The 14,719-nt window shown below is 45.1% G+C and overlaps 2 protein-coding genes across 2 annotated transcripts; one reads left to right on the top strand and one right to left on the bottom strand.

Annotated features, from left to right (window-relative positions):
- The first annotated feature begins 1,431 nt into the window (after positions 1-1,431).
- Positions 1,432-3,098, top strand: LOC133899631 (2-oxoglutarate-dependent dioxygenase 19-like). Its single transcript, XM_062340654.1, has 4 exons — positions 1,432-1,753; positions 1,887-2,122; positions 2,199-2,529; positions 2,638-3,098. Exons 1-4 carry the CDS (start codon positions 1,544-1,546, stop codon positions 2,914-2,916), a joined length of 1,056 nt encoding a protein of 351 aa, XP_062196638.1. The 5' UTR covers positions 1,432-1,543; the 3' UTR covers positions 2,917-3,098.
- Positions 3,099-7,569: 4,471 nt separating this feature from the next.
- Positions 7,570-12,038, bottom strand: LOC133899818 (protein DETOXIFICATION 27-like). The gene is made up of 8 exons (XM_062340886.1): positions 11,686-12,038; positions 9,423-9,964; positions 9,250-9,336; positions 8,905-8,961; positions 8,590-8,828; positions 8,370-8,488; positions 8,154-8,240; positions 7,570-8,001 (listed from the first exon to the last, which is right to left on the bottom strand). Exons 1-8 carry the CDS (start codon positions 11,953-11,955, stop codon positions 7,954-7,956), a joined length of 1,449 nt encoding a protein of 482 aa, XP_062196870.1. The 5' UTR covers positions 11,956-12,038; the 3' UTR covers positions 7,570-7,953.
- Positions 12,039-14,719: the final 2,681 nt, after the last annotated feature.

Below are 14,719 nucleotides of genomic sequence, written 5' to 3'. Positions count from 1 at the left end.
GGATCTATAGAGTCGTTTGTACAAAAGGTTCCATAGACGGCTCCAAACTAGAACCATCTGAGAAAATAGGAACGAGCAGTTCCAACAAAGCGGGATGCTACAGTACAAACGGTTACAAACTATAACCGTCTGTACTGATAGTTCTAGTTTAGAACCGTCTACATTGTTCCCTTTTTATAGACAATTCTAATTTAAAACTATCTGTACTATTATATCTATAGTACAAACGGTTCTAAATTAGAATCGTCTGTACTAATAGTGTCCCACTTATTTTAAGCGTATTAGTACAAACGGTTCTAAACTAAAACGGTCTGTACTATTAGTATAGACGGTTTCAAATTTAGAACTGTCTGTACTAATAATGTCCTACTTATTTTAAACATATTAGTACATACAGTTCTAAACTAGAACGGTCTATACTGTTAGTATAGACGGTTTCAAGTTTAAAACCGTCTATACTAATAGTGTCTCACTTGTTTTGAACATATCTCTTATAGATTATTTTTATATAACTATCAGCAAAGAGCGATAGGTGAGATGGTAATGAAGTTTCGCATGAGTTTAGATGTGGTTCGACTCCTAGAAAACACACTAGTGGTATTTCGTGTGAAAAATTATGTGACTTGTGATCGCGCTTACATAATAAAAAAAGGTGCTAGTGTGGGTTGGAAAAATATTTTTTTAACTTTAGAAAATTTAGTACAGAGGTTCCAATTTGGAACCGTCTGTACAAATCTGATTTGTACAGACTCTTTTTCACAGACGGTTTAAAAAAACATCATGTACGGGGTTTCTAAACCGTCTGTACAAATGATTTCTGTTGTAGTGCTCTCTCCTCTACTGTATCACATAAACAACATAGCATTAGGAATGGCCTTGGAACTAGAGGTGGCCTTGATTCCAAGAAGTAAACTTAATTTCATGCATTTGTTTTGCTTTCTCATGGATGAGGTTGCTCTAGCTTTTGTTTTTTGTCGCTGAGTTCTCTTGTCAGAATTTCTTTACCTACGATGTGTTATACTAGACCAACTCGTTTGGACTTCGATGATGACACTCACGCCACAGGTCAGCACCGAGCCTAGTTGGGTACAAACCTCCGGTTTTCTTTCGATGAGCAACACTATACCGAGACGCATATCTTACTCATCAATGTATATCATCAACAATCTGTATCCGGTTGTCGTGATCGTTAGCAATCATGCATGATGTAATTGCGGCATCGCGAGTCTTCCCTCGTTGATTGAGATTTGGATGCAGATGTGCTTATTTGTTGGCTACGAGCAAAAGAAAAAAAAAACCATCACCACCCAAAAAATCATCTCCAGAAAAATCTGTGACAGCCGAGCAATGCCGGCATATCCGTCCAACGCTGCACCGTGTACGACTTGTGATCTTCGTTGTCGGGCAGTGAACACGAGGACAGCCACGGCGAACACCTGCACCCCGCGACCGGTCCGCCTGACTGAACGCTTGCACCACGCATCGCTTTGCTCCGCTCCGTCTACAACTCTTCCTCTGTTCCTCCACTGGCCACGGTACAACCATGGCGGAAACGGAAACTTCTCCGTGTCACACCACAGGTGAATGCGCAAACGGCGGCCACTCTGCCATAGTCTCCTCAGGTACCGGAGCATGCGGTGGGGACGGCATCCCCGTCGTCGATTTCGACGTCCTCGTCAACGGCGCCGCCGATCAACGGGCGCAGGCGATCCGGGACCTCGGCCGGGCGTGCGAGGACTGGGGCTTCTTCATGGTACGTCACGTTTGAAACTCGAACATACAACCCTGTCTCCTTTGTGATGCACGTACTCTCCTCGTCTTGCTAAGTACAAGACTCTCGTGTCAAATCGTTAATGTCGCAATACACGTCTCGATCTGGCACGAAGGTGATAAACCATGGGGTGTCCGAGGCTCTGAAAGAGGCAGTGATGGAGACATACAAGGAGCTGTTGAGTTTACCGGAGGAGGGGAAGGCGGAGTACTTGGAGGCCGGGCCAATGGATCCTATACGCATCGGATCAGGTTTCTACTCTGTCGTCGACGGCGCCAGGTACTCGAGGGACTACCTCAAGATGTTCGCGCACCCTGAGCTCCACTGCCCTGCAAATCCTGCGAAGTTAAGGTAGCAAGTACGAATTGCGCTATGTCTGCTTTGGCATCATCCATTGGTACAAAGATCGTATTCGTGTGGTTGTCAGGGACGTTGCTACGGATTACGCGGCGAAGACGAGAGGTCTGCTGCTGCAGCTCGCGAAGGCGATCTCCGAGAGCCTGGGCCTCGACGGCGGTCGCATTTCGGAGGCCCTGAGCCTCGAGTCCTGCTTCCAAATCCTTGTCGGGAACCACTACCCGCCGTACACCGGCCCGGACAATGTGGGCATGGGACTGCCCGCTCACTCCGACCACGGCCTCCTCACTCTGCTCTTCCAGAACGGCGTCGATGGGCTCCAGGTCGAGCACGACGGCCAGTGGCTCCTCGCCGAGCCCCTCCCAGGCGCGTTCTTCGTCATCGCTGGCGACCAGCTGGAGGTAACCGGACAGCGACCGTGCGTGTCAGTTTGGTTCACGAGCTCTTGGTAAACAACTATTGCAAGAAAAATCATGTCATGCCGTGTACGTGTGCGACTGTGCGTGCAGATTGTGAGCAACGGGAGGTACAAGGCCGTGCTCCACCGCGCGGTGGTCGGTGGCGAGCGGGCGAGGATGTCGTTCGTGAGCATGGTCTCGCCGTGCCTGGACGCCGTGGTCGAGCCTGTCCCGGAGCTGGCGCGTGACGGCCAAGGCCTGGAGTTCCGCGGCATCAGGTACAGAGACTACATGGCGCACCAGCAGAGCAACAAGCTCGACGGGAAAGCAGCGCTGGACATCGCGCGGGTGCAGCGTGACATCTCAGGGCGCATTGAGCAACACAACTGAGATTGCTTCGGCAGGTTACTCACAGTAGTAGTATAAGTTGGTAATCTTATGTTTATGTCTAGTAGTAATGCGATCGATCATCAATGCATGCCATGGAATATTTAACAAATTCAGCTATTTCCAAAGTTGGACATACTTTGCGGCTAAAGGATATATTGATCGGTGGTCTATTGTTCTTTTAAGGCGCACTGGTGCTTTTTTTAACGGACGGTAAGGTGTGTTCATAAAAAAAAACTCACTGAATTTTGTACCATTTCAATTTATACTGACGACCTCAATATTATTAGAACCACACAAGATATAAAGGAAGCCAACAATCATCTAAAAATAGAGTTTGAGGTGAAGGATTTGGGCTTGACCAAATTATATTTAGATTTGCAACTTGAGCATTTCTCATCAGGGATATTAGTTCACCAATCTACATACATTGAAAAGATATTGCATAAGTTTAAAATAGATAAGTCATATCCATCGAAAACCCCTATATATGATTATTCAATCCCTGGATATAGACAAAGATCTATTTCGACCTAGGGAAAAATATGAAGAATTATTAAGGCCCGATGTCCCATATGTAAGTATCATAGGAGCACTAATATACCTTGCAAATTGCACAAGGCCTAATATTGCATTTACGGTCAATCTTTTGGTGAGACATATTGCTGCTCCAACTAAGAGATATTTGGTTGGTGCAAAATAGATCCTCAGGTATCTGAACAGTACTAGAGATCTTTGTTTGTTCTATCAGAAAAATCAAGATATGACTATGATAGATTATACTGATGCTGGCTATATATCTGATTCTCATAATGCTAGGTTACAAATTGGATTTGTTTTCTTATGTGGTGGTACACTTTCTAGAGGAAATCATCAAAACAATATTTTGTTGATATTTTCACCAATCATTCTAAAATAATAGCTCTATATGAAGTCTCCCATGAATGAGCATGACTTCGTAGAATGATAAACCATTTTCAAGGATCATATGGGATTAGTTCCTCATAATCTTTCACTATTATTTATGAAGATAATGCTGCTTGTATTACCCAGATATAAACATATTATATAAAGAATAATCATTTTGCTCCTTCCTCAGCTCTCTCAATTGCGCCAAGAGAGAGCCATGAATGTCATAAGATGCTATATCTCGCCTTGCATGGCGGGTCGGAGGAACAACTGGGAGTAATCTCGATGTGTTCTAGCTGTCGACAGAGGATTTGATTTCGTATTTCGCTTGTATTGTTTTTCGTTCCCTAAGGCATGTTACGTGAAGCGCCGATACACCACTACGGCTATCGTATATGCCATCATTTATTCGGTCGACATTATTATTATGATTGTTATGGGATGGTCATTGTATGAGTCAATGGTCTGAATAGAATCATAAAACAAAAATACGGTACATGAAAGCTATTATGCGAGTAATAATAACATAGTAGAATGAAGAAAGACGATAACATAACACCATAAAACTAACAATGACATATCTACCTACAGGTTATGTCCTCTCTTAGGGACGAGGCTCCTAGTCACATCCATCCTCGGGACCATGCACCTCCTCGCTCTCACCTGGTTAGCTGAGTACGTCAGGGGGTCCGGTAGAAAAATTTGCCGTTCAAGCCAGCCAGCGGGTCGTGGAGTGGCATACTCATCCTAGGGCGGTTGTGTCCCTAGAAGTGGCACACCAGGTAGCTGCGACACACCGAGCTTGTCGCTTTGTCCAAAGATGAAGTCATACCCAAGGACCTGAGTAATGTCCTTACTAAGCAGCTCCATGTAGCTACCTGAGCCTCAACCTCTCAGAGATTGTCGATCTCTACATATGGAACAACGAAGAAAACATGTTAGTATCGATAAACCGTGACATATGTAATAATTTGTTATGTATGAAGCGAGTGTCGTACCTAAGCCAGGGACGCAAGAACTCGAAGGACCTGGGTTCGCAGAGGAAGAGTGCGTATCCCCGCTCATGGCGTAGAAGCGGTCACTGCCACTGGTGAAGGGTGGCCTAGACACTATAACGCTGTTGCGGGGGTCACCGGTGCCGGAGAATGAGAGCCGAGGCAACATGCCACTGTACTGGGGGTCTCCAACCCCAGTGAAGGAATGCATCGTTGTAGTAAGGGTCGAAGATGAAGTTGGGGTCAAAGACGCCCTCGACGGCTCTACAGCGAAGGTCACGTTTACCGGTGTGTGCGGCTGCTCGGTGAACGTGGCAGACGGGCATGCCAGAAGATGAGACGACACTCATGGTCTCGTAGTAACGTCCGAGGATGAACTGCATCTCATCGATTGAAAGACCTTCGCCACATTCTGAATAGTTCGGCCAAACACCGTGCTCATCTCGACCCTGGGGACTTCTCTGCCACTGTCGAGCCGCAGCTTCAACGCACGTGCCTCGGCATTAATCTAGTGCAGTATGTCCCTCTACAAAGAAAAACTTCATTTAATTACATAATTTTTTATAAATAACTAAATTCGGAATTAAAAATATGGATAATTAGTGGTTTGATTTACATGCAAATTGGGAAGCAAAATACATAAACAAAGAGACCATGTAAAATACAATTAATAAATAGTTAATATTTAGAATAAAAAATAATGAAATGAAGAGTTCAATTACCATACGGACTGGAAAGCAAAATGTCTAAATAAAGAGTCCATGTAAAATAAAAAAAGGGAAAGGATATACACCATTGATTGTTATGATCATCTAACGGTCTATATTAAACCAAACAATCCATATCAAATACAATTAATAAATAGCTAAATTTGGAATTAAAAAATATGGAAGATTATCGCATTAACCATTGGAAAAAAGAAATATCCACGCTGTTGATTGTGGTGGGCCAAAGTTATAATAGTCAGATCTTTGCCCGATTAATTTGGGTGTCCATACACCTCATATGGAATCTGTAGTAGAGATAGATTTATTATATAATACAAAACTAGATTCGTATTAGGATTCAGAAACAAGTCCAATATTTTCACCCCCCCCACCACCATTCCTAAAGCAACCTAGATCACAACACGAGAGTCTTCTCGACCAAGAGCTCTTGACAATGTAGTTCCAAGGGACAAGTATCCAGCGAGAGGCAAAGGCAGTCTATGTATGAGCTCGACGCTGCTGCAAGTTGGATAGGCGGTTACATTGGCATAGAGGCATGGTCGCAAACTAGGCTAGGGCGAGAGAATGGTGCAGAGCATATGGTGTGCAAAGCTTTCGTCGCCCAACAAACTCGGCCCTGCCCTAGGTCGTGTGCTTCCTTAGCCAAACGAATCCAATTCAAAGCGCAAATTGCAACCAAACAATATCAATTAAAGGCACACAAATCGTGTTGATCCTTGTTGCACCCTCGAGAGCCATTGAAACATCTTCATAAACAAGATTGGTGGTCAATCGTTGTTGCAACAACCTGGGAATCGACAACTGGCAGGCGAAAGGAGCAGCACATTCCTTGAATCGAGTACCCGTGGGTGAACAGAGCTTTGCCATCCTGGAGTCGCATGACCATGGACGAGAGTGGCTGCAACGGCATGGGAATTGATAGCCGGTGGACAAAAGGAGCCATGCATGCCTTGAATTGAGCACCCATGGGCAAATGGAGCTACACCAGCCTGGAGTCACATGGCCATGGATGAGAGTGGCTCTGACGACCTTGGAACTGCAAGCCGATGGATGGACACGGCGTTAGTTGGCCTCAGATTCATGCCCGATGGTGGCCCTGGATCGCATCACCGATGGATAATCTTCATGAGCCTGGCTGAGGTGAGCTTAGGAATCGCCCTTTGCTCGGTCGATTTGATCTGGAGGGGAGAATAAGGAAGGGGGGAAGGGAAGGTGAAGAAAGAGTTGTGGTTTCTTTTCTAGGGCAAGGCTGGGCAAGAATTCCATCTTGCTTCTTCCCCTTCCTCCCCCCAGCGTATGCAAGAAGCTAGCTATGGTGGGAACCGAGCAATAAAGTAGCCATGGTCACCAAGTAAGCAAGCAACAACGCCAACATTTTAAGTACAAGTGGTTGCGCTACAAAGCTATCAAGCTTGCCAATCCATCCACGGTAGTCAAGCTCATCGAGGCCGTTCATGCTAGTGCTTGATTTGAAGGCTGTCCATTTCCTTCCATCATTCCCCTGAGATTCCTGAGGCCAAACTACCTCCAGAACAACCCAAAGCAACACAATAAACGGATCTACACAGGAAGTAAGAAGTTTACCAAAGCTTAACCAGCCCATTTGGTTTTGATTTTGTTTATGATTCGTGTGGTTCTGGTAGGGAGTTTCAATTTGTCTAGAAAGTACCTGTCCTACGAAAGATCCTCTCCTTTGTGATGACACGTGTTCACTTTCTTTCTCTTCTTTTAGTCTAGCCATTAGATCATATGACGGATAATATAAATAGAGTCTCATGATAATCTTTATAGATAACAACCTGTAGAATTTGCTTTCGTGAGACAAGGCAGGCCACTCACAACGAGAGGTATAAGTGTCCCTGTAAGAACAGCCCATATATGGCATTGTGGCCACCGATGCGATGGACAGCCCATTCGCGCATGAAAGCCCAGCCTGTTTTGCCGAGCTTCCGCTCTAATTTCTAGGCTGAAGAAGTTAAAAACCATAAATCAGATGCTTCTCTTGTACTTTATTTGGACGACGGTTCTGCAAACTTTGCTTAAATGGCAACGAGTATTTGGATGTTGAAACCTTATTGCGAAATGCATACTACATAGCAACAAAAGAATCGCAAATAGTATCGTTCTGTGACTCCTCTGATGGTACTGCCATTCTCTGGGGAGCCCTGAATCCAGATAGGTGAGTATTCAGGAACTGGTCGTCAGCCGCCAACTGTGGTTAGAGGCTTGGAGCTCATGGCCGTATATATACTAGCATGCTGCATGGTGCGTGTTGTTTCTTCCGGGTTGTTTGGTTGTACTCATTTCATTCTGATTCTTTTTTTGGGGGGGATCCGAAGTGATCACCGTTCAGTTGAGCTCCAATGTTCCCTGTGTCTAGGAAACCGCACCAGTATAGCTGAGCAGCTTCATTTTGAGCTGGCCCATACTTGCATTCTTGTACGAACTTTCTTGGCCTGCAAAGGCACAATACAAGGCAACCGGTGAGTTAGAATCTCCAAGGCACAATTTGGCAAGGGACGAAGCTGAAGAACAAATGCGCAGGTCCATTTTATGCCTACAAAAAAAAAAAAAAACCCTGGAAAAGCCAAGAAGATGAGATGTCCACCTCTTCGTCCCAATCGCATCTGACAGTGAGGTAGGCCAGTATCAGCGTCTGGACAGCGGTCCCTCCAATCATCCCCGCCCAGATACCCTGAAATTCAGGCATAAACTGTCGAAATCAGTCCAAACCATGGCGTGTGACTTGCAGTTGATGCCTTGATGGTACCGATCTGCACAGGTTCGTTGTGTAGTGTGGTCTGTGCTGTGTTCAGAGCATTACCCCAACTCCGAAGTGCAGAGGCCAACCGAGTATGGCGCCCAAGGGAACTCCGATCAAGTAGTAGGTTCCGACGTTCACGTAAGCGACCAACGCCTGCCATCCTGAACCAATGGCCACCCCTGCAGCAGCAGCGACAATGAAAGATGCAGAGCCCAGGTTAGCAATGCTCATGTCTCGCCATGCGCCGCATGTTAGCTTATCATCAGGTTCAGCAGCTTGCCTGAGAGCACAGGCTGCACGCTGTTGAGGAGGACGGTGAAGGCGAGCAGCACGGACATGTTGTGGACGGCGTCGAGCACGACCTTGCTCGACGTGAAGAGGAGCGCGATCAGGTCGTTGAAGTAGAGGATCAGGCACCAGAAGATGAGGCCGATCACCACGGAGGTCGTGATGGACACGACGATGGCGAAGCGCGCGCCTTTGCCGCTCCCCGCGCCGAGCTCATTCGCCACCCGCACGCTGCCGTTTGCAAAAGATCACTGGTTAGTCACAATGGATCAGCTCCGATCCATACATTGACCACGAAAGTACATACCCAGTTGCAGCCAAGAAGCCGAACGGAATCATCATCTCCCATCCATTGATCGTCAAACTGCATATGGATCAAGAACCGATGCATTGCACTTAGATATGGAAACTGATTTGGACGAGAGTGGCAAAGTACTGTTCTGCATGCTAAGTACTCCCTCTATCAATACTTTCATAATATTATATTTTTATAATATTTTCTAAAATATTTAGTTTGAAAATATAAAAATCACACGTGTAAATTTGTTTTGAAAAATATTTTTATTATATATTATAACTATATTCTAATAAAAAATAGTGATCATATTTGTATGTGGAAAACTGTAAAAGTAAAAAACGAAGAACCAATTACCATATGGAGACTGCATCCACAGCGATTTCCGCGTTCTTCAGGTACCCTGTCAGCAAGACCAACACTCTGTAGTACCAGTTCTCCAAGCTGCAGATGAGCAAATGTCACGGCATGAAGTCTGGAACAACACATGTGCCTCACTCTAATCTCTATGGGTGACCGCATGGACGTACCAGAGCATCACTCCGGAACCCGAGGAGAGCTTGATGAACTCCCAGAAGTCGGCGAACGCCTCCATCGAGAAGCCTTTCCACGACAGCGGGCACCCACCGCCGAGGACGTAGAATAACTGGCCGAGCACGACCAGCCACCACGACATGTCGGCGGCGACGACTGCCCCGACCAAGCCCAGCTGGAAATGCTGCACGAGCACGTAGGTGACGACGACGTGGATGGCGAGCGCGACGCCCGCGGTGAGCGCGGTCACCCAGTTCTTGAGCTGGCTCTGCAGGAACCGTGTGAGCGGGAGCAGCATCGCCATGGCGAAGTGCTGCGGGAGCAGCCAGACGCTCATCAGGCCGGAGAGCCGCGACAGCTCGGGAGACTGCCCGATCAGCAGCAGCAGGTCCTCCATGAAGATGTAGGTCGGGGTCAGCGCGGCTGCGAAGATGAAGAGGACGACCCACGAGCGCTGCAGGTACACACCCAGCATGTGGTACTTCTTGGCGCCGAACGCCTGCCCGCATAGCGTCTCCAGCGCGCTCGCCATGCCCAGCTACATCATCAAAATTGGTACTGTGATTAAGCACGGCTTGTTTTACCACGCCTCCTAAATTTCAAATACCTGAAATTTAGGAGGCGCGATGAGTCGATGAGATTAGCGACGCGGCTTCCCGGTGGACGGTAAGTTTAGAAGAAGGTAGGCGGCAGGGACCAGCCTAGTGGAGGAGGCGTGTGTAGGGGCAGAGCAGCGAGGTGGCAGGGACGTTGCCGGTTGCAAGCAGTGGAGGATGGCTAGTGGACGATGCCAGGGCAGGGGCGAGCGGTGACAGCACAGCAGAGGGTGGCGGGAGCGCTGCCAGAGATGGGTGGATGCGAGGAAGCGGAGTCGTGGTCAAAAGACGGGGCAGCGTTGGAAGGTTGAAGACAGCTATGAACCGTTGGATGTTGCATTCTTCTCGATGCCCATCCAATTGGTCACAGTCGTTGTTTGAAAATAAAATCAACCGGTTGAAATATAGCAACCACTTTTTTTTATCTGGTATGCACACGAAATTATATATATCCCTACTATAGAAAAATATTGTTCACTTGTGAATCAATTTTTTATCAACTATTAGATCTTCGTCTAACGATTGCTGTTGTCGAGTGAAACATACACTTGTTTTCACTTCATTAAAAATTAGCAACTTCCAATCCTCTATTACATTTCTCCTCTATATGTCGTAAGCCATGACGAATTGGCAGAATAATGGGAGTTTGGGGCCACATTATATATTTGTATGGCTTCTCTGAGCTGCATATGAACTGACTGGCCTGATTGGTGCATTCGTACAGTAGCAGACGCTGTAGGCAGCAGCCAAGTTACAACGAGACAAGCGCACATGGAGTACGAACAAAAACTGCATGCAGACGGTGACAACGATCGATCGAGCACTGCTCTAAACAGGCGCCAACGCATGCGTTCAGCTAGGACACGATTCTTTCCGACTAAGAGTTGACAACATTGTTCGTCCGATTGGTTCGTTTGGCATGTACTAGTGTACTACATCTGAACCGCACATGAAACCAAAAAAATCAGAATCGTTTATCGCTTGGCTGTCTATCGTCGACAACAACCGTCCACGTAAAATTGAGAACTGGAGATCAATCTGTTATTAATCATGTTGGTGTTCCTGTGGGTTGCGTGAATCGACATTAATGCTGAAGAATGTTGGTGTTCCTATAATTTTCAGCATAAACACGGCTAGTTCTTATCGTAAACGAGTATTCAGAACATATTAGTCCATAATTCAACTCATCTATAACATCCCGGAGAAGTCTCAACAACCGCATGATCCGCCATGATTCGAATAAAAAAGAAGAAGGACGGTCAAGCGTTGGTGTCCAAATTTAAAACTATTTAGGCCTATCAATTTGGCGTTTACTTAACATTGTAAAGTACAGTTCGAGCGATGTTCGGAGCCACTTGTTGCAAGACTCAAATAAACTAAAGGCAGTAGCTGGTCTCTTGATTCTCCCTAGCATTTAAGCAAAAATTATAGTATTGATCGGAGTGTTCGGTTCTGAGTCGCAGGCACTCCTACGTTTCGACAGAGATTGATCACTGGTATCGCATCTAGCGAAGGGTAGCAGGCTCCTTCACGTGATCTGCCTCCTCTAGCAACAAACAAAACGGAGAAGGGCTGCATGCATGCATGTGTGGTTAAGCAGCAAGCACCGAATGCGTGCGTGCGTACATGTTTGATAACGCATTTGGATGCGCTAGTGGTGTACCATGAATCCGAAGTTGAAGCCGGCGACGACGTTGGCGGCGATGGAGAAAGCGGCGAGCTCGAGGTCGCCGATGTGGCCGATGAAGGCCTGCGAGACGACATTGATCCCGTACATCGCGATCCGCTGGAAGATGGCCGGCCCCACGATGTGCCACAGCTTCTTCGACTCCACCCACCACTCCACCGCTGCCTGCCTCGCGCCGGGCCACCGCTTCCCCGCGTCGTCTTCGCCGCGCGGCTGCAGCAGCGGCGCCCCCGCTGCCTCCTCCATGGTACCACGCTGGCCGCGCGCAAGCGTAGGAAGTGGAACTACTGGTATTGCTAGCGGGGTGCGAGTGGTATGCGATTCGCGATTGGTTCCGCTGTATAAAGAGGTTCGCTGACGGGGCACGGCGCACCGCGGACGCGACGTGCATGCGCGTTTATGCGACGCCGCTGCCGCTCGTGGCGTCTCGCACGTCTACGGTGCATGTTGCTTGGGGTCGGGGGCGTAGCTATCTACGAGCCAGAAAGCCAAATACCCGCAATATCTTGGGTGCCACACGGTCGCGCCGGAGCTAGCGTCAGACGAATCGGTGCTGCAGTGAACTCCGCATGTTCCACGTGCAGCGCAACAGGGTTGCCTGCAGTTGGTTCGTACTATGGGCGTACAACACTCGATTCTATCAGCAGATCAGACGCCCATGGAGCTGGGCCGTCGGTTGGCCATCCAACGGCCGCCTCCTGCCACCTCGAGTACGGTCACCCATCCAAGAACTAAGTGACTGAAGCCTAGAAGCCCAACTGTTGCTGCTGAAGTGTAGCATGTTAAGGTCAACCCTGGTAGTTTTAGGTAGCAGCCAGCTCTCTCTACTGTGATCTCTACTGTGATATGCAGAGAGAAAAGAAATGAGTAAGGATGGAGATAAAATTAACGTGAAGAAAAATCTTGCTAACGTGAAGAAAAATCTTGAAGAGCTAATTCTTAAAAAAAGAAAAATAAAAAATAACTCTAAGCATGGTAAGTATAATAAATTGAAAACGATCTATTATCTTAATAATTGAGGAGAAAAAGAAGCCTCCACATTCACTCTCAATGCTACGAAATTACCACGTTAATCTGAAAAAAAATATCTGGACCATTCATTGTTATGAACATCTAACGGTCTAGATTAAACTAAAAGTGAATGAATTTAAAATATTAAAAGATATGGTACGATGCACATACAATCTGGAAAAAGATCGGAAAGGCAAACTGGATCCAGAAACGTTTTGGAAATAGATCTGAAACCGAAACTGTGACATCTTCAGACACGTTGAAGACAATTTAATATATTTAAAGATACATCCAGATCGGAAAGGCAAACTGTAACATTTTCTTTATAAGATATGGGAGGATCCAGAAACGTTTTGTAAAAAAATCTGAAACCGAAACTGTAACATCTTCGGACACGTTGAAGACAATTTAATATATTTAAAGATACATCCGATTTTTTTATCCTCTTTGGACACGTTGAAAGTAGAAGCAATAAATATCTACTTAGGCTTATCATAACTAGATATCATCTTCGGACACGTCTTTGCAACTCAAGCATCTTCGGACACGTCTTTGCAACTCAGGCTCAGAAGCAATAAATATCTCCAACTTTGCAATTCAGGCACGACAGGTATAATTCAGATTGTTTTTGCCAAAACCTTCGCTACAGGTGCATGACATCTATCGACTTCAATTTGCTTTTCGGCGAATCATTGTCTGTCGCTGTTTGTCGTCTGTCATCTGTTTTAGCATCTTCACTGCAGACACAACATCTGGTGAGATTTCTCTGCTGTAGCATGTTTGAATCTAGAAATCCATCAGAGATAAATTTTTATTGATTAATTCATCATATGAAAATTGAAGAATCTGTAACAATTAGTGCCATAGGCCCATAAATAGCATATTGTCTTTTCTAACAGGAAAGTTGCCTGTGTCCCATTAAGACTCCTGAGTATAATATAAGAATAGTGCTTTGCAATTGGTATATTGGATAGGGCACATTCTATGAATTCAAAGAAAATAAGAACTGAACCACATAACCTAGAATAAGAAATCCGTACTACACACTCATTGCAGTAATTGGTCTTTGTACAGTCAAAAAAACAGCCAATGCAATTGTTAACTAGGATATAGGTGTTGGATTCTTTATTTCACTATTATATCCTATATGTCATATGTACAATTTTTTTACAGGTAGTGACACTATGGCATAACTAGGATGTAGGTGTTGGATTCTTTATTTCACTATTATATCCTATATGTCATATGTACAATTTTTTTACAGGTAGTGACACTATGGTATACAAATATTTGAGTCAATTGACAACATTCGGACAAGCATGGAACATTAAAGCGAAAGTGATTAGAATGTGGGAGTCAATTAATTTTGCAACCGATGAACTTATGAGCTTAGATATGATTCTTATGGATGAACAAGTATTGCTCTACATATTTATATTTAACGATTCAAGCCATATAATTTTCCTTTTATTAAGATTTGTTTGACAGGGTGAAACAATTCACGCTACTATCTGGAAGAACCTAATTGATAGTTACAAAACAAAGGTCAACGAAGGTTCTATCTATGTAATTAAAAATTTCAAAGTCCAAGAAGATAGCAGATACCGTCCTGTGAAGAATACACTTAAAATAGTTTTCATTTACAATATCAACGAAGTGGAAGAGCGGTTGAATAAATTTCAAAACTATTACTTTGAGTTTGCATCTAGAGATACACTACTAGAACGGAGAAATAGTGATAAGCAATGCTCAGGTAAGTTTTTCATTATGTCCTATATAATCTGATTTTTATCTATTTATATTATATATTACAATTTTTAATGTAAATCTACAGATGTTATTAGATTACTCACAAAGATTAAGAAAGTAGAAACTAGAATGATAATGAAAAACACCACCAACCCGCGGCAAAGGGACATTCGTGAGATTGAACTTTTAATAGCAAAGTAAATATGTCAGTTTGTATTAATTTTATTTTACTAGAAATGGTTTTTTATTA

Source organism: Phragmites australis, chromosome 18, assembly GCF_958298935.1.
Source record: "Phragmites australis chromosome 18, lpPhrAust1.1, whole genome shotgun sequence".
Lineage (NCBI taxonomy): Eukaryota > Viridiplantae > Streptophyta > Magnoliopsida > Poales > Poaceae > Phragmites > Phragmites australis.
This window is presented reverse-complemented; position numbering and strand designations above follow the sequence as displayed.

Coding starts and splice junctions, on each gene's coding strand:
- LOC133899631 (XM_062340654.1), top strand. CDS start 1,544: ATGGCGGAAACGGAAACTTCTCCGTGTCACACCACAGGTGAATGCGCA. Junction 1,754..1,886: donor AGGACTGGGGCTTCTTCATG/GTACGTCACGTT, acceptor TCTGGCACGAAG/GTGATAAACCATGGGGTGTC. Junction 2,123..2,198: donor GCAAATCCTGCGAAGTTAAG/GTAGCAAGTACG, acceptor TGTGGTTGTCAG/GGACGTTGCTACGGATTACG.
- LOC133899818 (XM_062340886.1), bottom strand. CDS start 11,955: ATGGAGGAGGCAGCGGGGGCGCCGCTGCTGCAGCCGCGCGGCGAAGAC. Junction 8,962..9,249: donor GTGGATGCAGTCTCCATATG/GTAATTGGTTCT, acceptor ATCCATATGCAG/TTTGACGATCAATGGATGGG. Junction 8,829..8,904: donor GGCTTCTTGGCTGCAACTGG/GTATGTACTTTC, acceptor TGCAAACGGCAG/CGTGCGGGTGGCGAATGAGC.